Source organism: Colias croceus, chromosome 10 (assembly GCF_905220415.1).
Source record: "Colias croceus chromosome 10, ilColCroc2.1".
In the NCBI taxonomy this organism is placed as follows: Eukaryota; Metazoa; Arthropoda; class Insecta; order Lepidoptera; family Pieridae; genus Colias; species Colias croceus.
Window position 1 is genome coordinate 1097681 of NC_059546.1, and position 23159 is coordinate 1120839.

At 33.9% G+C, this 23159-nt stretch overlaps 1 protein-coding gene across 1 annotated transcript; it reads right to left on the reverse strand.

Moving 5' to 3' along the window:
* Nucleotides 1-432: 432 nt before the first annotated feature.
* LOC123695128 (synaptic vesicle glycoprotein 2B-like) lies at nucleotides 433-22571 on the reverse strand. The gene is made up of 11 exons (XM_045640862.1): nucleotides 22453-22571; nucleotides 20741-20815; nucleotides 11379-11540; nucleotides 8045-8212; nucleotides 7534-7650; nucleotides 5749-5975; nucleotides 5187-5359; nucleotides 4145-4316; nucleotides 3330-3604; nucleotides 2007-2134; nucleotides 433-668 (listed from the first exon to the last, which is right to left on the reverse strand). The coding sequence occupies exons 1-11, from the start codon at nucleotides 22484-22486 to the stop codon at nucleotides 562-564; spliced, it is 1638 nt and encodes a 545-aa protein (XP_045496818.1). The 5' UTR covers nucleotides 22487-22571; the 3' UTR covers nucleotides 433-561.
* Nucleotides 22572-23159: the final 588 nt, after the last annotated feature.

Below are 23159 nucleotides of genomic sequence, written 5' to 3' on the forward strand. Positions count from 1 at the left end.
ATCACAGAACAAAAAATGTCATCAAATTTTACAAAAATAACATTTAAACAGAGACGGGCGTCCAGAAACGAAATACACACACATCAAAAGCTTTACAAAAAATACTGTAGACATAATATTTTCGATTGACAAAATTACACAATTGTTACATAATTTTCCGATCGAAAATATTCTACATATTTTCTTACAATATAATAAATGAATTTTCTAATCAGTATTAGAAAAATCAAAAATTGGAAATATTGTACAGGTACAGCTCTTATTATCATTTTTGATTTTTTCGATTGGAAAAATTCATAGTTCTCACATAACTTTTAGATTGGAAATATTCCTCAGTTTTTAAAGTGAAACTTTTATTACATCGTCTCAAACTTTTTGGTCTGTGTAGCGCATGTCGCGTGACGCACGATACCAACGATAATTATCGTACAAATACGATAATTTTTAGTTAAATGTCTATAATGTGAAAAAAAGTTTCACTTTTACTGTGGTTTCATAAAACCACACAACATTTTTTACATAATTTTCCGATTGGAAATATTCCACAATTGTATTATAAAACTACATATGTGTAGAGATGTATCTCTCAAAGCCCTTGTCTGGGAATTCTTCAGTCTTCTCTTCGTCTGTAGTTTCCAACTTAATCATCATTATGGCACCGATTGATACTGTTATAAAAATTTAAAAATAAATTAATATTCTCCTCTTACAAGTTCTACAATTTAGTTAAAATGGTTAGGTGTTCATTTGTCTTAATTACGTGATAAGAGCTGATCTTTACCATACTGGCTAGACTAGACTAGACTTTGGCTGGAGTATAACACCTTTCTTCTTCCAGCTAATAAGTTAAAAACCTATCAAAAACCGAATTTCCAAATCAGATTGCTAGACTGACTCGCAAATCAATTATTTACTATACCTTCTTCTTACCGTATAGAATAACAGTCACATTATTATGGCCTTTGACTGACCGGTTGGCTTGGTAGTGGCCCTGCCTTCCAAGTTCCAAGCCAGAGGTCGTGGGTTCGATTCCCACCCGGGGCAAATATTTGTGTGATGAACATAGATGTTTGCTCTGTGTCTGGGTGTTAATCTAATATATAAAAATCAATGCCACTTTTCGTTGTAATTCCATAACTCGAGAACGGCTGAACCGATTTCGATAATTCTTTTTTTATTATATTCCTTGAAGTACGAGGATGGTTCTTATGTAGACAAAACGTTAATATGTACCACGGGCGAAGCCGGGGCGGACCGCTAGTTATCTATATAAGTATTTATTTAAAATTATATAATATGAATGTTTATCAGCCATCTGGTTTCCATAACACAAGCAAAAGCTTAGTATGGGATCAGATCGTGCCGTGTGTGAATATTGTCCTGAAATATTTATTTATTTGCTGCTATTACTTACTTACTGACCATCCTCTTATCATCATCTTCTGTGGAACTGTATTACCATCCCTGCTGTTCCAATTCATGCAGAAGTATGTTAGACCCCTATATTAATAGGGATTTTGTCCAGTAGATAATAAAAGGCTGATAATGATGACGATAGTGACTATGATAATGATAACGGTGTTATTCACAATGACGACGATGGAGCCAAAGACGATGATGGTGGCGATGAAAATGAAGATATCGATGAAGATGAATATGACAGTGTCGACCACAGAACATATAAAAGAGTAGAGAGGCATTGTAGGCGGGGCAAACGCGCCAAGGATATGAGCACTGCTCACATCATCATCATGCGTATGATTCGTTCCATTTTAAATCGCGTGATCGCACGGCGCTATGATTGGCTAGATTTGAAATTGCAAATATGTGCGTAAGCGGACTTGCACGGACTTGGCCACACCCACAGGTGACACCGGTTCTTATAGGAACGGCGAATTATTGCCATTCTAACCTCTTTTATATGTTCTGTGGAGACGACGATATTGACGATGACGGTGACGATGACGGTGACGATAATGACGTAGATGACGACGCAGCATACTCACGTGTGAGCAGCGCGGCGACGGCGAGGAAAGGCGCGGGGCAGGAGTAGTCGAGCAGCGCGCCGACCGCCAGGTTGGACGCCACGCCGCCAAACCGGCCCCACCACGCGCCCCAACACACGCCCAGACCGCTGGAATTATAATCTTAATATATAATATAATATATCCTACTAATCCATACTAATATTATAAATGCGAAAGTAACTCTGTCTGTCTGTCTGTCTGTTACTCAATCACGCCTAAACTACTGAACCAATTTGCATGAAATTTGGTATGGAGATATTTTGATACCCGAGAAAGGACATAGGCTACCTTTTATTGCGAAATTTGACCACGGGCGAAGCCGGGGCGGACCTCTAGTATTATTATAAAGGCGAAATTTTTAATGGATGTATGGATATTTGTATGCACGTAAAAACTACTGAACCGATTACAATGAAATTTAGCACACATATAGAGGGTAACTTGGATAGGATAGTTTTTATCCCGTAAATCCCACGGGAACGGGAACTATGCGGGTTTTCCTTTGCAAACGCGGGCGAAGCCTAGCGAAATCTAGGTAGTATTATTTTATTTTAAACTATACAGGGTGTCCCACTATCGGTATACTAAGCGCGAAGAGACTTGTAGTTTTGCATACACTGATCACGTAAAAAATACTTAAACAACAAAATTACGCCAAAAATTTTTTGCTAAATTTTTCCTTAAAATTCATGTTTTCTTCTCTAGCTTCGCGCAGCCGGCATAAAACGCTTCTTTAATGTGAGCATTTTGTCCATGAAAACATAATCTTAAACGATAGCTCACGTGCTTGTGACAAAGTTGGGCGGGTTGATTGTTATGGGTAGAGTTTTAAGAATTCATCTATTTGAAAAAAAAAATGTGTCTGGAATTTTATAAATATTTTTTACGTTTTACTTAGCGTATGCAAAACTATAACCTCCATTGAGCTTAGTATACCAACAGTGGGACACCCTGTATATTCGTATTGCACATTGGCCCCGAGGCACGTGAGATACGTACAATAAAAAAATAAAAATATATTTATTTTCTCAAATGTGGTTCACAAGTTATTACTTTTTGGAAAGTACAGCACATTTGCCAGTTATACTGGCATGCACACATAATTTAACAGCTCCGCATAATCAGAAAAAAAAAAAACAATTATATTACAATGCACAACAACAACAATGCAATACACAACGTAAAATACACATCCCAACGTATCAACCACATTGGAATTAGTAAGAACATGCTAGCCACTAGCACACAACACGGTAATATCTTTCCAACATTGAAATTAGTAAGACCCCGCCTTTTACTCACCTCAACTTAGCCGGTAGCGCATGTAACAGTAACCTAATAAGCAGTACATTCCCATTCAACGAAGCCGCGTTTAACACAGCCGCAGCTGCCACAGCAACTGTCCCAGCACAGCTACACGCGCCAGCCGCTAGCACGCAGCAAGCGAGTGCACACGCGCCAGCACATAGGGCAGAGGAGCGACGGATGCCAAGTGCCCCACTGCCCCGAGCTGAGAGGATGCAAGTTATGTTGCCCAAGAGGCACACTGCCCCGACGATGAGGCCTGATGTGAATACCTAGAAAAAAAATGTGTGCGTGTACTAGTGTACACACGTAAGAAGTGAAACTTCTTTATGACCTTATTTTTCAAGAAATAATTTACTATATGCAACTTAACAGAAATACGTCGAATCACGCGTGATAGGGATAGGAAAAAGATGGCGCGTAACGGAAAAATGTCACGCGTAACGAAAAAATGTTACACTAAATTTTTTCCAACCCCGATAAAGAAGTTACACTTCAATGATGAGAATGTGTTACTATGTAATACACCTTATTTTATAGGAAACATATAAATCTTCACACATTCGAATATAGAATATTCAGAACTATATATAGTCTAAAATACTTACAGAATCATCAATACATCACAGAGCTCCCTATAGCTGCCATAAAAAAGGCTGCAGTCTAATAAATCGGCTAATAAAACTGGCTGCATACTAATAAATTGGCTGCTGACTAATAAAAATGACTGAAGACTAATAAAAACAATGCAGCTATTTTAAAAATAATTATACTAAGTAAATATGCCTAGTAAAAATGCCCTAAATACTCACAGAATCGTCAATAATTCCATCACAGGGCTCGTTATAGCTGCCATTATGCCGCTCCACGTAATTTCCCTTCCACGTAGTGTTCAAAAGTTTCGCCTGTTCTGGTTCTGATCTGCAATCTTTGCCTTGAGTGCGCAGGAGCAGTTCTGGTATCCAGAGGTTTAGGCCGAAACCACTGGAAATCAAATAGAAATGAAAATAAAAAAATGTGTGCGTGTACTAGTGTACAAACGTAAGAAGTGTAACTTCTTTATGACCTTATTTTTCAAAAAATAATTTACTATATGCAACTTTACAGACATACGTCGAATCACGCGTGGTAGGGATAAGAAAAAGTTGGCGCGTAACGGAAAAATGTCACGCGTAACGAAAAAATGTTACACTAAATTTTTTTCCAACCCCGATAGAGAAGTTTCACTTCAATAGTTGGATATGAAGAACACTTAATTGGACAATGAAAGGGACATAGGTAATCAGAAAGTTATAGAAGTTGCAGTACTGACACTAAAAGCGGCACAAAATTGAATTTCGTTATGCGGTCTTTTTGTATCAAATAATCTGTCTGACCCAGTTAACCATGAGAAAAGAAAAATTAAATTAAAAGGGAATGAATAAAGAAAACATACAATGCTAAATAAATATTTAATTAATTTAACTTGTTTTGGTACAATTATTTTGATAGGTTACGCCTACAACATTTTTTCATATTTCTACTATGATAAAATTTGCCTTAAAAATTAATTATAGTCCCGAAAAATGTTTTGTAATACAGCATTAATTATGACATTTATTAGGAACTAAAATTAAAAAAAAGAGTGTGTGTACTTATGTACACGCGTAAGAAGTTATACTTCTTTGGCGTATGGAAAAAAAATACTAGAATATACAACTTGAACATAGTAATCAATTTCCATACCACCTAGACCTAACTTCATGCTGTTTAATTTAGGTGTCGGTGTGCGCGCGCATCGTAAAAATTCACTCTCATCATTTTTCTCCATCGCGCCAAAAGAAGTATAACTTCAAAAAAAAAAAAAATACTCACGCAGCCATATTAGCGAAGAAGACGAAGAGTATCAACGAAGACTTCACCGCATAGGCTTTAGACACAAACATCTTTAGATCTTTCAACACGCTCACAAATAAAGCCTTTGTTCTACTCTCTTCACCATTCAGTGATTTGGCTACGAATATGTTGTCTTGGATTATCTTCTTTATCTGAAAATTAATTAACCAATAAATATGAATAGTGAAAAGCAGGGTCGGAAATCAAAATTGTTTTTTTGGTCGTTATGGCCTTAGATTTATGGCAATAATTAAATAAATCGATACTTATATTACAAGTATGGGAATGTCTGTCTGTCTGTTCCACTTTTGCATAGCTTATTTACAAACATAAATATATTACAGCGCATGCAATTTAACATTAGCGAAATCGACAAACGATAAAAACTGCTTCATATTTTAATTTTGCAACTGAACCTTTTTTTCAACCCAGTTAACCATGATTTCCAAGAAATCCAACGATAGCCTTTTTAAAGAAGTACCTAGTTAGTTATGGTTATTTTTTCTACTATTCGATTAAAAAATGTCCTAAAAATACAAACCTTATATTCACCCCCTCCATTTCCCCTACAAATATCACCCATAATCTTCACAGCGTCATCTCCCCTGCTAGTGTCAGTCAGTAACCTGGGACTCTCAGGCAGGAATAACACCCAGAGCCCCGAGACGAACCCTGGAATGCTGCCCAGGGCAATGTACAGCCTCCACGAGTGGATGGGGAGGTGGGAGTAGGAAGCCAGTTTGAAGGGGATAACTAGCCAGGCGACAGCTGGAAATATTTTGTTGAAGACTTTAAAATAAATCCTTTAAACAAACTGAAACAGTACCTACGATGACTTTTTTTTATTGTTCTGCTGAGAGTCAAAAATAGCAAATACGCAGTTCTCATAAAATATTCGGTGGTAAATCGAAATGTTATACTTTACTGATCTTCGAAAAAGGATTACTTACGTAGTAAATTATTTTTATAACTAAACAAAGAAAATGGATCGTGAAAAATACCCCAAAAAAGCTTGTGTGCCGAGCACACGTGTCAGAAGTGGCTTCTTTGGCATGATTCAAAGTTACCAAAATCGTCGTCTAACTCCATGACGTGACGGTATTGCCATGACGTGACCTTGAAATTTTACTCTCAACACGCCTAAAGAAGTTTCGCTTCAAAATTACTTCATTTATTATCCATTTCATTGCCTACTTTTTTTTCCAAAGTCCGCTTACATAGGTATATCTAACTCAATAAAAATAATAAAAATATTTTTTAACCAAAAGTGTAGAACATTACAGTATTACTGGAGATCCAAACTAGGCTGTTGTCTGTGTCTTGGATCTCAGAAGCGGTATCAATATTCATAACTAATCTATAGAACCTTAGAAACTATATCATTAATACCAATGACTTAACAAAACTCCAGTGAGAGTTAGCCTTAACACTAATACCAGGATAACTTTTAGGTTACCTAGATGTACTGTGTGATTGTATTAATGTTTTATTTGGATTGACAGCTCCTCATATTTTCTCTAGAGGTTATTATTTTAAAGAAAGGGTTGTCTTCCACTACAAGCGAATAAATAGCTTACTTATTTTATTGTATTTTAAAATTACTGTTTAATTCATCGACGTTCCCAAACAAGGTTTTCCATTTTTAATCATTTTAATTACATTTATTCCGCTTTTTTTAAAGGGAATAAACACTGCCAGATAATCAATTAAAATTATGGATTCTTCCTTTGATCTACATTCTAGAGTAAAAACTGTTCACGTTTCAGTGTTTGTTATTTATTTTTTGGTACAATAAATCGATAATCTCCTCTTCATAGCGACATAATATGAATGTATGTATAGTGATTTATAATTAATTTCAATATAGCTAAGTATAGCGCGTTATCGCTTAGCTCACAAGCTGCAACAACCTTATATTATTTTACCGTTAAGGTCATACAGAACACTTGGTAACAGCGAGTTAAATACAATTGCTATTTTAATATGACTTGCGAATGAAAGTTCTCTTACTGATTGGAATGCGGTGTTAAGTTGAGGTGTTAATATTTTAAAATTAGCTTTCCGCCCGCGGCTTCGTCCGCTGTGTCTTTAATCTAATAAATTATACATGTAAACCATCCACTTTAATCACTCTCTCTATTTAAAAAAATGCATGAAAATCCGTTGCGTAGTTTTAAAGATTTAAGCATACATAGAAACATAGGGGATAGAGCGCCTAAGCCACTTTGTATACTATGTAGTGATTAGAACATATAGACAAACATTCTTTAAATTATTATAATAATATCTATTAGTTTTCTTTCCTATAATAAACAGTAACATTTACCTGGTAGCAAAAGCCACGCAGCCACAAAGCTCATGCCAGTCAAGTCGAGATAAAATTGTCGTTTTTTCACCCCTACTAAATCTGACAGATACGGGAACACAAGGGTTGATGGTGCTCCTAGAAATATATAATTATTCATTCAAAGATAACATTAATTACGATGAAAATTTCAAGATTTTATTGTATTAAAATAAAAATTCAATATTGTTTTTGAGTAATTTTAAATTTAATAGTAATGACGAGAGACACTTTTAAAAGTAATTTAGGAAAATTTAATTTCATATAATACATCTTTACAGATTTTTATGATCTGTCATTTATTATGTACATATTTTGAGTACTTATTTATAAAATCTCTCAGTATTAAATTATTATTTTATAATTATTCAGTTGAATTATATAAAATAAACAGAGAGAAAGAACTAAAATATATAACTACAAAATCAAATACCAAAAAAAATTCTTTTGCTCCACACAAAATCTTCCTAATTATTTTAGTATAATTACTTACCCACTAAAAACCCGTTAATAGACCTCGCTGCCAACAGTAGTCTATAATCTGATACTGTACTCTGTGCTAGTAGTAAAGTAGAATCTATAAGTAGTGTCATGCTGAGCATGTTCTTTCTTCCAAATACATCTCCTACTATACCCCAAAAGAATGCACTTGCTACACCACCTGAAAACAGAAAAATCAAAGTTCAAGGTCATTACTATACCGTAGAGACAAAAAAGTTGCGGAGACAAAAGTTGCTCTTGCGCGCTACCTCTAACTGCTGGGCATCTGATAGCCTATTTGACATTTTTCGACGTAAATCATCACTACATACTTAAGACTACATAGTATAAAACAAAGTCGCTTTCTTTGTCCTTATGTCCTTATGTCCCTTTGTATGCATAAATCTTTAAAACTACTTAACGGATTTTGTTGCAGTTTGTTTTAATAGATAGAGTGATTCAAGAGGAAGTTTTTAGTATATAATTTATTAGGTTATAGACAAAGCGGGCGAAGCCGCGGGCGGTAAGCTAGTATAATATAATTTTTCTTTTTACTGACAGATAACTGGCCATAAATGGAGATTTCCTTTCGTAGCTAGGAATTAAAATATGAAGAGCGTATGTGCCAATAAGACGTGTCAGAAGTGAAACTTTTTCTATCTCTCCATGGGCTAGTAAGAATGTGCGCGCACGTAGCGACGCAACTCCCCATAGAGTTGATGGGAGAGACAAAATAGTTGCGGAGACAAAAGTTGCTCTTGCGCGCTAGCTCTTACTGTTTTCAAATCGAAGAGTCGTATAACACCAATTTAGGTTATAGATACATGCAAGGTGCTTGTTTTCATCTAAACACTTTGAAAATATCGTTCCCTAACACAGAAATATTTAAAAAATAAGGGCTGGACTCTAGTGCCAGAAATAGGCCCATTGAACTGCAGTTTGGCATGCATAACCTAGAAGACCATAATCCATACTAATATTATAAATGCGAAAGTAACTCTGTCTGTCTGTCTGTTACTCAATCACGCCCTAACTACTGAACCAATTTGCATGAAATTTGGTATGGAGATATATTTGATACCCGAGAAAGGACATAGGATAGGTTTTATCCCGGGAACGGGTTTTTCTTTGAAAACGCGGGCGAAGCCGCGGGCGGAAAGCTAGTATAAACTAATTTTTACCCGATTTGCGGAACTGCGGTCTAAAAATTAAATTTAAGATTTACCTTTCATCAGTGGTGCTATGTACTACGTGATGCCGGTCTAAAGTTAGATCACGCTCAAAATATAGTACCAAATATGGTTTTGCGAATTGTACTTATGTGTTTTTTTCAAATAATTTATCACATTAGCACATTATATTGTTAAATATTATCCTTTTACGTAATTCCGTGTGTGTGTTATCGATTAGTAAGTTTAACTGTTTCTTTTTAAATCACACATAGTTAACTTTGTGTTTATTTAGGTGTGTTACTGCGAAAAAATATTAGATTCTTCATTTTAAGAAAACTCCACGTGATTGGGTTTTACGCTTAATTATACAGGGTGTCCCATTGTTGGTATATTAAGCTCATAGGAGGTTATAGTTTTGCATACGCTAAGTACTTAAAAATTCCAGACGCATGTTTTTTTCAAATAGATGAATTCTTAAAACTCTAAGTGTACACCCATAACAAGCAACCCGCCCAGCTTTGCATGTTTTCATAGATAAAATGCTCACATTAGCGAAGCGGTATATGTATGTCGGTTGCGCGAAGTTAGGGAAGAAAACATGGATTTTCAGGAAAAATTTAACAAAATTTTTTGACGTTATTTTGTTGTATAAGTATTTTTACGTGATCAGTATACCACCATGTATAGTTATGCTCTATTTTGATCTGCCTACATACAGATAGATTAAAAATTAAAACGGGAGAGAATGAAAATTAAACCAATATTTATTATTTAATATTCACAACGAAGCCGCGGGAAAATACTAGTAATTAATAGCAAATAATATGTTATATTTAATATTCTACCATTGATAACTAAATAATTACTACGAATTGTATTCTAAAGTTAAATTTTTGGAATTAATAAAAGCCAATGGCAGAATATGGCGCCATTTTATATTCAGACTGCCATCGACCAAACCTTGTTCTTCGGAAAGGTTGCTTTTATGAATTTTGCGTGTAAAATCTTGAAACAAAAACCGGCCAAGTGCGAGTCGGACGAAGGGTTCCGTACTATGGGGACCCCCCCTTAATATTTTACTTTTTTAATTTTTAGTATTTGCTGTTATAGCGGCAACGGAAATACAATTCAGCTTTCTAGCCATCACGGTTTAAGAGATACAGCCTGGAGACAGACAACGAAGTCTCAGTAATAGGGTCCCGTTTTATCCTTTGGGTACGGAACCCTAAAAATGACGCACCACCCAATCAGATAAATATCTTCAAACTTGTAAACATGTTAGTAATCGTTTTCAATTCCGCAGTTTGCAGACGTTTCGACAATTACGCAATTACTCCATTAGCCGGAAGGAATAAATGGCCAATCAATTAATGCATTGACAAACCGCCGCAAGACCGTCACATCATTTGATTTAGCTTTTTTTATTTTGGAAAGATCGAAACAGAGCACCGAATTTTTGATGACTCTATGATTATTAAACTGAATGTGTCTCTATAATTTTAAAAGTCTATGTTTGTAGTCTTTATTTTACCAAACCAATTACCTACCAAGCAATTTTTTTTTTCAAATCAGTTCAGTTTCCGAAAATTAAGCGAAAACAGAGACATAAAAATACAAAAGCCTTAGATTTTTTAACACTCAATATTTAGCGATATATTTAATTATTGTTCCTTTTCAACCACCTATTCGCTGCTAACAAAAAGTAACATTTAAATTTCTTCACACAATCATATTTCATTAGCTTACCACCACGTTGTTTTGATTTTTAACCGACTTCAAAAAAAGGAGGAGGTTATCAATTCGGCCGGTATGTTTTTTTTTATGTATACGTACACTAATTACTCCGAGGTTTCTGAACCGATTTACGTGATTCTTTTTTTGTTCGATGCGGGATGGTGTCGAATTGGTCCCATAAAAATTTTATTCGGATAGGCCCAGTAGTTTTTATTTTATGAGCATTTTTGTCTGTATTTGTAAATGTTGCAAGTGCCAGTTTGAAGTCGGTTGTTTTTAACGCAGTTATCACTTGTTAAATATTAATCAGATGTATTGTCATTCAAGTTTACAGAAAGTTAGTAAGTTAGTAAACATGTAATATATTCATGTTAGAAGTTTAGCTATATTTCAGGAGAAAATATATCTATTCTCATTAATTTCACAAAAATAATCTCTTACCACTCATGAAAGCCATATTAATCAGCCCAGCCTGGTACGTAGTGAGTTGCAATTCGCACCTAGCAGCAGGCAATACATATGACATCACGCAGTTCTGCACGCCTGTCGTGAAGAATGCGCAGGCGCACGCCCCCAGCACGCTCCGACTGAAGCGGCCGTAGCCTGAGGATAAGTAATAAAAAGAATTAAGACTATACTCTGTCAAAAAAGAGCTTGGGTGCCAACGTAGAGCAAATTATTTATGTACATGATTTTTTTAAATAAATTAGATTGTATTGTTTAAGAAATTCTATTCTATTAAGGATTCGAACCCGCGTCTTTCGGCTTAATTTTTTGGTATTTATCGCTATGCTTTATTAAATTAACAATCAAATTGGTTATGAATTTAAACGAATCTAGACGAATAAAGAAACAAACAGATGAAGGAACAAAATAAATTATTTAACTTATATGAGTTTTTTAAATAATATTACATATTCCACCTTAACAAGAAAAAAACCTATTTTGATCATGAATGGTCTTCTTTAGATATTTTGTGTCTAAAAAGAGCGAACAATCTGCAAGTAACAACAAACAATCATAAACAACAATGTATGTTTCTCATTTATAATTTTCCAAATAACTAAATAATGAAATGGATTATTTTATAGTTTACTATACTTATTAACCTTACCTAACCACGTAGTTATAGCATATTGAACAATATCTGTAGAACAATAACACGGTATTTATATAACAGCATTGTCTGTCAGGTGTGAGAGGATTCGAGCTATCAAAACCATGCTTGAGCATTCACAACAAAATCATTTACTGGGTTTGTTTTAGTATCATTCGCTCAAATATGCTAGGTATTCTGCACTATATCATTATTATCTATACTAATATTATAAAGCTGAAGAGTTTGTTTGTTTGAACACGCTAATCTCAGGAACTATAGGTCCGATTAGAAAAATTCTTGCGGTGTTAGATAGTCCATTTGTCGAGGAAGGCTATAGGCTATATTTTATCACGATTAAGATCAACAAGAGCGGAGCAATGCGAGTAAAGCCGCAGGGCACAGCTATAATTAGTTTTAATCATTTAGCATTATGCTCTATTTTTGTAGAAGTGTGTCCGAAGCCTTTTACTATTTTATTATAGTCACAGGCCTTAGAAATGATTGTCGCATATATTTGGTTACACTTTAATCTAAAAGGAGAGTGTTCTGAAAAACATAGACATTGTAAGACCATTTTAAAACAATAATTAATACAAATAAATATAATAACTTGATTGGAAATAATGTACTATTTTATAAAATATTTCGTCAAATCAGCAAATATTACACGTTATAAATTTATAATATTAAATAGGAATATTCAACCTAACTCTACATAATTAAGATTTTGATAATTATTTTAAAACCTATTAAAATCTATGAACGACTTCAAAACGTTTAAATACTTGCTTAATGTATTCGAGTAATTATGTTAAACAAACACACAAAAAAACATAAGTATTATTTGCATCGAATTCCCATATACCTACCCTCATCCCTGACCTTCACCATGAACAAACAGACACAACAGTAAAACCTTGTAGTTTATTTACGATAGTTTTACAGTGAACTAATATGAAGTAGGTGTACACCAAAGCTGTAAAAATTATGTTTGACTAAGTTTGTGGACTTTCGACGATTCGGTAAGTACAGAGGTTATTGGCGAATTGACCCTGAGGACGTGGGTTCGATCCCCATAGCTATAAAAATTGTGGAATAAACATTGTTTTTTAGTGGATTGGAGTGCCTGTATTATGTATGCATAAACATGGTAATTTTACGTCGTATTTTTGTTGTCATATTGATAAAAAGAGATAGATTTAGATTTTCTAAACTAATTTACCAACCAACTAATTTACTCCATAATATTAAGTCTAGTTAGTTAGTTTTTGCTTACAAACATACCTATAGGTACCATAGCTACGTTAAATAAATCGTACTATTTTTATTTCTGCGTACTTTCTAATGTCTAAATAGCATAATAAATAAAGGATCTTAAATAAGACATCTTTAGATAAATATTGATAGGCCATTATGCGGTTTTTATAACACACTATAAACACTCGAAGCCGGACCATTAAAGTCGTTGCAATACCAATGTCAAGGTAAATAAGGGTCAGTTTTAGGGTTGTCAATAGCTTAAATACATTTATATTTTATGAGAAATACGTAAAAAAAAGTTTCGGTGAAACGTAAGACGGGAATATTTTTTGAATTGTTATGAAATCGTCAAGGTGTAGATTTTTCTTACTATTTAAAATTTTTTTAAAACGGTTCATAAGACACAATAAGAAAAAAAAGACGTGTGGCACTCGGGGACTGCCGTGGTAAAGCTATTGCATAGCTTGCCTTCAAGCCACACCTCCGTGCCCGTCTGAGTAGGGAGCGTGAGGTTTTTTCGTTACGGAATTTCTGGATTCGGTCCCCGCGCTCAAAGCCCGCGATAGAAGCTATACAATAGCTTAATAATTACATACAAACTATATCTGGCAGGCAATAAAGCAGATCACCGCCATGTTTACAAGAAAATTATCAATGATATCAAACAGTATCCATTAAAAACATTTTGCTTTATAACCTTAGTGTTTAACAAATTGTTAAAATTATATTATAATGAGGCACTCTCCATACCTTGTTTTAAACGGTACAATGTAAACCCTACAAGAGACCTAAGACAAACAAAAACCAGCCCCAGGACCAGTTTTGCATCGTTGACAACCCTATTGCGCATTCCTGGCTATGATGTATCCCATAACGAAAACTAAAACACTTCGGTTGGACGTCCACGTGTTTTATTGTTATTATATACCATGCAGTTTTAAATAATATTATGTAAGATTTGCAACATTATATAGAACAAAATTACAGACTGTTTACTGTACAATTAGTATGCAGTTACATACCTCCATGTGAATAAATAGTGTAAAAATTTGAATGTCCATTTTAAAACAGTTAAAATAATTACATATGTGTGAAATACGGTACGAGATACTTTAAAACCATGTACTTAGAATAAAAATAATCTTTATGGGCATTTTATTGGCTATTGCATGACCGTTTATATAGTTTCTACGTCAATAAATAAAGCTGAATTTTCATAACTAAAACACGAAGAGCTTTTCTTATTAAAAGACCTTGTATGCGAAAGTCAGTACATAACATTAAGCGATATACATACTTTTTAGTGGTAATTGATGTTTGTTTTATACTTATTTGTTTAATAATATATAAGCGATTTTGTGATTTATTGAGAAAATATCAAGTATCACGAAGAACTCCAGACTGCGTGGAAAAGTTAACAAATGGTCTTATCTAAGGTTTTTTATCCCCATTCCCAGTAGCACATGACTTCCGTTTCTAATCACCTTAAGAAGATTGGTCTACATTTCTGTAAAAGTCTTGTCAGTTTCCGTTTAGTCTTTTTGTTCATTATCAGGATTACAAGGTATGAGAAGGTATTCCTCTTCTCTATATCGAGAAGAGGAATATTTGATAATCTGAAAGCATGAAAACAATAGAAAATCCTTCTTAATTTTGGCACATCATTACATAGTATAAACAAAGTCGCTTTCTCTGTCCCTATATCCCTAAGTATTTAGAAATTAAAGACTTTTTAACGGATTTTAAACGCGATTTATTCATTATATTATTTTCCCGACGTTTAACACTTTACAGTCTCCCCGTGACCACGCTCGCTAATAATATAAATCGCGTTTAAAATCCGTTAAAAAAGTCTTTAATTTCTAAATGTATAATACTCGCGTAAAATCAAACCCTAGAAAACCCTATATCCCTATGCTTAAATCTTTACGCAACGGATTTTCATGCGTTTTTTTATACATAGATAGACTGATTTCAAGGAAGGTTTTATTATGTATATCATTTATTGGGTTTAGACAAAGCGGGCGAAACCGAAGGCGGGTCGCTAGTGTAATATAATATTATTCTAGTAGTTAAGTTTGTTTCGCAATAAGAAACAAAACTTTTACGTATGAAAAGATATCTCTAAAATCTAAGATCCTTTCAATGCCTATAAGTTAAAAATATTTAATTCTACTTTCCTATTATATAAAAATAAACGGTCAATTGATAAGATATCTAGCACAGATCTAGTTATAATGATAATCTAGTATTAATTTATCTATGTTGCTACGTAGCAGGCCCAATGACGTCATAGGTACGTGCTTCGGAGAAAAAAATAACATAAACATAATATAATATTGTGATATAATTAATAAGCCTATATTGATTCTTTACTTGTGTTCTAGATATTATCTGTTTATGGGAGTGTCAAAAATTAGAATTGGGTATTTGTGTGACATAATTCTGTGACGTCACAACTTATGGGTTAGAGGGCGATGGATCGGATATTGCAGGGAATGTAGAGTTTATTAAATTCTTTTTAATTAAGGTTGTAAGAAATGAACAGATTTAATAATGTGTACTTAAAATAATTCCATTTTTTTCTTCTTTAGGGGGAGCTTTAAGTTGCCTGCAACTCGTCACCATCACTACATAGTATAAAACAAAGTCACTTTCTCTGTCCCTATGTCCTTTGTAACTACGCAACGGTTTTTGATGCGGTTTTTTAATAGATAGAGTGATTCAAGAGGAAGGTTTTAGTATATAATATAATAGGTTTTAGACAAAGCGGGCGAAGCCGCGGGCAGTAAGCTAGTACATTATAAGTATGTTTAACAGTGATGGTAAACAGTTTAACAGCACAGATAAACAGACAAAAAAACGAAACTTCATTATTGTAGAGTCGTAGTAGAAATAAGCTGTAAACTTATAAAACCGTAACTTTTTGAAAAACGTTGACGATCATTTGCAATTTCCTTACATCAGAAACTCGTTTAGGTCATACAACTTAACTCACTCCGGTTTGCTCGGTATGGCGCCTCACATTACTGGTTCAGATTGAAGATGTCACAAATATTTTTTTAAGTCTTATTTTTAGGTGTTAAAATATGTTAGGCAAGATACAGATTAATCTTTTTTTTTGTGTCAACATTAGATGACAATATATTGATGATTAATTGTATTTACTAAGTATTTCGATAAAATTAAATACCCTATGAGTAGAAAAATAATACCTATACTATGATTAAATTGCAGTTATGTGTTGATATTTACCGCACTCACGCCTATGAAAATGTATTATAATAAGAATGTTTACGTTTTCTTCTATCCATACCAAAAAAGTTGACAAAATTAAACATAACAACGTTCTCATAAATTCTAACATCTTGCAAGTACAAATTACGCCAGTAAAGATTTATTAGTATGATTTTTTAATTTAATATTAATTAATTTAATTTCTAAAGTGGGCACGCCTTGCCGCGCCTATGATTGACGTTGGTAACAATGTTTTTGGTATTGTGTGAAATTAAGACGCTAGTTTTTCCTGTTTTCAAGAAAATCATATACTTAACTATATTGATTGTGTAAGTTTAAGCTACAATTTACAAAATTTAAAAATTTAAGTTAAAAATTAAAATAGAAACATGGTAATTTAGGAGTGTTGTTTAAAAAATTATTTCAATTTTTACTTCCAAAAAATCTGGTTTAACATTATTGTAATAGACCGAATATTTTTAGTGCTCAATATTTCACTCTTGTGGTCACCTCACATATTTCACTATGAAAAATTTCATACAAAGAGCAGGTAATAAAAATGGGAACCAATTCTATCCATAAGTCTCTACATTTTAATATTAACATAATATACTGAAAACTTATACGATAAGGTTTACCGTTATAAGAGACAGAGTTCGTGAAAATCAAACAAAAAAATAGGTACTAACTAATACGTAAAGTAAATTAGACGTAGAGCTAGAGCATACCTGTAAAACTTTATCAAATCTTTAAAGGAACTAACTGTGTTAATTGGATTTATTTTATCATAGATCCATCATAGCATTGGTAGAAGGCTTGTTTAAATAACTAGTTTAATAATTTAATGATTGTATGATGAGGAATGTTCTTTCGACGAAAAGATTTAATATCATCACTTAACATGAACGTGTAAAAGTCTAACCAAATGTTTTTGCTTATGAAATTTTCTAAAAATGTAAAAGCTCAAGTGACAATTCCTTTATATCCCGATGTTTATTTTTGAAGTTAAACTTCTTTAACGGGGTTGGAAAAAAAATTAGTGTAACATTTTTTCGTTACGTGTGACATTTTCTGTACGCGCCTTCTTTGTCTTATCCCTACCACGCGTGATATGACGTATTTCTGTAAAGTTGCATATAGAAAATTATTTTTTGAAAAATAAGGTCATAAAGAAGTTTCACTTCTTAAGTGTGTACACTAGTACACGTACATATTTTTTTTTAATCCATACTACCAATACTACACTCACCGGCACGGAATCTTGGCCACTGCAAATTTTTGCGTAAAATAACACTATTTCTTTTCTACTACAAAATTCAATAAAAATTTAATCAAAACTAGTTACTTTAATGTTTTTACTAACTTTTAGTAATAATTGGAAGTTAATAAGAAGTACTGCCGAGTAGATATGAATTAAACAAGAATTTACGCTTTTCCTGTGAAATTTAAATGATTTCTTAAAAAATGCTAAAAAATTAGAAAGAACGTTTCCATAAAAAAAATTGAACCTTTTAATAAAGGGTGTTTCCTTCTCTTGCCTTAAACACTGTTTGCATCCAGTCTGGCATACTCTAGAAGACTATAGTGTACCAAACGGCCCCAGCTGTATTTCTAAGCTCATCTAACATTAGTGCTGGGTTGAAATCGAACTTTATGTTTCTTTTAAGCATGTCCCAGATGTGTTCTATTGGATTAAGATCCGGGCTACGAGCTGGACACTCCAATTTTTCAATAATAACTTCTTAAAGGTACTCTTATACGTATCGTACGACACGCGGACGTGCGTTATAGTGTATAAGTAGCAAATTTTCTTCACTGATAAACCTGTAATAGGGCTGAAAATGTTCCTGGAGAATTTCCTCGATGTACCTGATCAAATTTAAGCCATTATCAACGATAAATAACTCCGTGCGAGCATCGGAACTTATACCTCCCCATACCATTATTGACCCTCCATGAAAAATCGCATTTTGAGTGTGGTGATGTGTGAAAACCTCTCTTCTCGTCTCCTCTATACTGACTGTTGGCTATCAGAAGCTCGTAAAGTTCCTTAGCAGCCATCTGTGAGCACCTCACGAGCGCACTGGCTGTGGGTCCAGTTTTCATGTTCTCGTGCAAAACGAAGACGTGCTTCTCTGTGATGTCTGAGGAGTTCTGGACGGCGTGCTGGTCTGAAAACCTTCAAATTAACTTCTTTCATTAGTCTTCTCACCGATTGCTCACTCACATTTATTATCCTGGTGTTTTAGAGCCGGTGGCGTATCCTAAAAACTGTCAGAAAGCCATTTCTGAGTATCTCTCGAACAATAAACGGGTCTTCTCGAGCTGATGTGCACCTCACACCTTCATTTCCTGGTCTGCACATGTGGCTGCCAGTCTCCTGGTATCTTCTCCATGCATAGTGCATCGCTGAACGAGGTACGTACTGTACATTAGGTACTTTACGTTGCGGCAGTCATTGGTCTAACATTGTGATGGCCTGAGTAGGTTGTTCAGATGTTAATGGCATTTTTTATTGTTTGTTATGATCATTGACTACAGTACAACAATAACAATATCTTAAAACGGCATAAAAGATATCGAAAAAAGTTTAAAACGAACAATTCGTAACTTCGGTTTAACCGCACAAATCACAAATTTCGAGTAACTCTTAAAAAGTGGTAAAAGATTATTCTCAAACTCAATGATTTCTTACCATAAAATTAAACAAATAATATGTTAACATATCTGCATACAAAAAAATCGTGAAAAACACTTCAAACTTATTTTATCGGCAAATTTGTAAGTGGCCAAGATTCCGTGCCGGTGAGTGTACTTTTTCCTCCTTGTCAAATTTGAAGAATACCAGTTCCTCTTTTTCCAACCATAACTGACGCATGACAATTTTAACAGTATTTAAAACCAGAAATACAGCCTGTCCCGTCATTTTTTGTTTCGAATTTTCTTTAAATGATAAATGACTGTTCGGACATATTGCATCAGAAATCTGGTTTACAGGAGAAGGTATTACGAAATACACTATTGCTTATAATAACGTAGTCATTTTTGCATTTCCCGCGTCATAATTTGTGGTCACGCCATGTTATTATATCAACTTAAGAAACGTAGAAGCTTAGGGTTCATACGCACTATGCGGGCAGCCGTCCGGCTGACCGCAAGCACAATTATGTACGTAATATTCATTTCTATGCGCACTGCGATGCGGCTACCCGCAGACCGCTCCGGTTGCTCGGAGAGCTGCGGCCCGAGTGACGGCCAGCCGGACGGTTGCTATACGCACTGTGCGGTTCAGTCTGCGGCTGCCCGCCATTGAGTGAGTGTGTGCACGTGGTTGCAAAATGCTTGCTCTCATCTCGTGTTTGCAAATAAGGATGCACCCAGTACTTCTTTCTTTGCTTTTCTTCTATACGTAACGTGTGTAAATGTAGTAAATAGCTGCAACTTCTTCCATATCCATCTTTGAAATGGATCGACATGACCGCAAATCGCAACGGTTCTTCAACCGCACTATGCGGGTAGCCGCATTCGCAACCGCATCCTGCGGTCAGCCGGACGGCTACCCGCAATGCGGCTACCCGCATAGTGCGTATGAACCCATAGCATAACATGTCATTGCATTTTTTTTTGTAGAGGTAGGCAAACGTATATAATTATGTTTCGGCCCATCATTGAAAAGAGTCCTATAAGTAAATACAAACTGAAAGACAAGCTCAATCGCATTTTTCCAAAAATGTGAAACCGGTCATAAATAAACATATAAATTATCTAAAATGCTCTTTTTAACGAGAGTGCAGAATGCTAATATTTGTTTAAAATATTAATTTTAATGAGATATAAATCAATAAATAAATCTTAACACAAACTACATTTGATACACTTAGGTAATTCATAATTAATATTTACGAAAGGAAATTTTTATGTCGCCTACGGCATAGGGGGTGCCGAAAATCTATGTAGGTACTTACGTTACCGTGTACTTTAAACAGCACAACCTTCCTTAGATAAATCTAAACATAGGTAAACCATAGTTGGATAAAAATAAGTCTAATCCTATGAACCCATGAAGACACAAATCTAGTATATAACTTTCTATTGCCTAGACAAGTAAAGTTTTTCTACAGTTATATCCTATGTCTATACCAAGGTAATAAATAATAATGATAGCACATTATAAGTTGTTACATAAAATTACACATTTCATACATACCGGCTGCATCTAACGCAGTTTCATAATCGGCTATCTCGGCAGCATCTTGAGCTTCTCCATTCACTCTGTGGGAAGCTGTAACAAAATATATTTATTGATATAGACATGCAAAGAGATGGCGCCTAAGTCTTACCATGCTAAATTCGCAGCTTAGAGTTCAGACGAACGGCAAGTTGTGAACGGCAGAGGCTACTTCAGCCGTCGCCTCATGTCGACGGCAGTCGTCGGCAGCAGTCAATATGTCGACGGCTGCCGTCGTCTTGCAGTTCGTCTGTTAGAACGCTTAGGTAACAATTACTAACACTTGTACCCTAATTGTAGTGGTGAAATATGATGAAAAGTTTATTACTATTGAAAAAAGACAAAAATATTGGAAATGCAAGTTGGTTTTGAAGCTTTAGAAGCTCCTGTAAAAACAACAAAACATAGTACTTTCCGATTTTCAATTTAAGAAAACAGGATATACAAATTAGGTATCGTACCTACTGTAAGAATCAGAAATACTTAGATAATTCCGATTGTGTTACGATAAGGTGTCTAAAAATTATCTTTAATTAAAAAACCAAACACTTCATCTACTGAAAACAAACAATATTGTTTTGCATTTTCAAATATGGTTATTTACTAACTATTTAGTAATGTGTGGTTATGTACATATACTTTTGATTTAAACATGTAAAATATTCTCGTTACTAACACTTTATTGCAAAACTCTTTTATACATTTAACTCTAAAAATAATTCCTATAAAAATTAGCTAATAATATTAGTACAAATCAAATTGACGAAATATAAAATTCCAAACGATTACACATTACGTATAGGTTTACAAACTTCATAGTTTTATCAGCAAAGTGTTGGATTGGTGATAAAATTGTTTTATGTTCTGAAATGTTAATTAAAGATGTAAAAAATCGTAATTAATAGAGGTGGATAAATATTATTTTAAACATCTTGTTCATTATTTTCCAACTGTGTCTTTTTGCGTGTTGGATGCGCTATTCCGCGATGTTTGTAAATTTTAAAATTAAAGGTAATTTTTTATGCAATAGATTGTTATTATAGAACTGTCGACTTTCTTCTTTCTGTGTAATTCAGTTGTTACATATCTTTTTAAACGAACTTTCCGTTAATAATATTATGGAATAGGATTTTGAAATATAAATAAGAAAAATTACTTTTGAAATGAATTAAAACGAATTATACTAAAATTATTAAAAATTAAAAAATTGCACGTGATTACATTTTAAAAGAACACATTATATTATTGTTTGAAATATCTAACTGAAGGAAAAGAGCTGGAATAAAAAAAAAATTTCTTAGTTCAAGAAACATTAAAAATAGAGTCGTATGTATATGAAGAAAATTTGGGAAAAATGCTACGTAATTTTCTATTGAAAGCATTCCAATAAATTAATTATACTATGAAAAATTAATTATAAGTACCTAATACTTCAGAGATTCATTTCACCTCCTTGCTTTTACTAATTCGTGTTTAAACAACACCTACTACAATATTATTAAACGCTATCGTAAACTCCTTGATTCGGCGATCTTAATTCATGTATGAATTTTATACATTTCCTTTCATTGCATTTCATTTCATTGATCGTATTATATATTTCATATTAAACCCTTAAAATTCCATTTAACATTAACTGACAGCAATTAATTTTCCCAAAAAAAAAAAATTAATTTTTCATAAAAACTTACGGCTGTCAACTTTTGGCGCTATTTTGCACACCATTATGTCACTAGTACAGATAACGAATCACAGACAACATTTACTTTTTTTTCAGCCCTCGCGAGGCTACTGCCGCGAGCTGCGTTCAGAAATGCACTGACCGACCGTGGCATTGTAGTTATCAGATAGGCATAAGAATGGAGAAAGGTGCTTGAGGGGGAAATATTGACCCTATAGGACCTGTAACCTCTTTGGTGTTTTTTTTTTTTATTATAGCGAAGAGTTTCGCGCGTTTGAAAAGGAGTTTGTAAATTTATTTATAAAAATTGGTGTGTACCACAGTGGTACGAAATAATTATTAATGTATAGAGACTTTTTCGGTTGTAAAAATGACTAGTTAATTTCTTTAGTAACCGTGTTACTGTTAATGAATTATTTTTGGTACAACTCTATTTAATATTTAAATACATAGAGAAGAAATAAAAAATAGTAGACCAGACGTCTCTTCATTATCAGCGATCTCTTGGAAGTTAACTGATGTAAAGTTAGCTAGCTTGTAGTTATTATACTGTGGTAAAGTATAAATAAATAAGAATATATTAATACTTAGGATAGGCAAGTTTATAATTAATCTCTAGATATATAATATAAAAATGAATCCCAATTTACCTTAGTCACGTTTACACAGCACAATGTTTTCACTTGTAAACCTCGTTTCATATAATTATGGGACTAT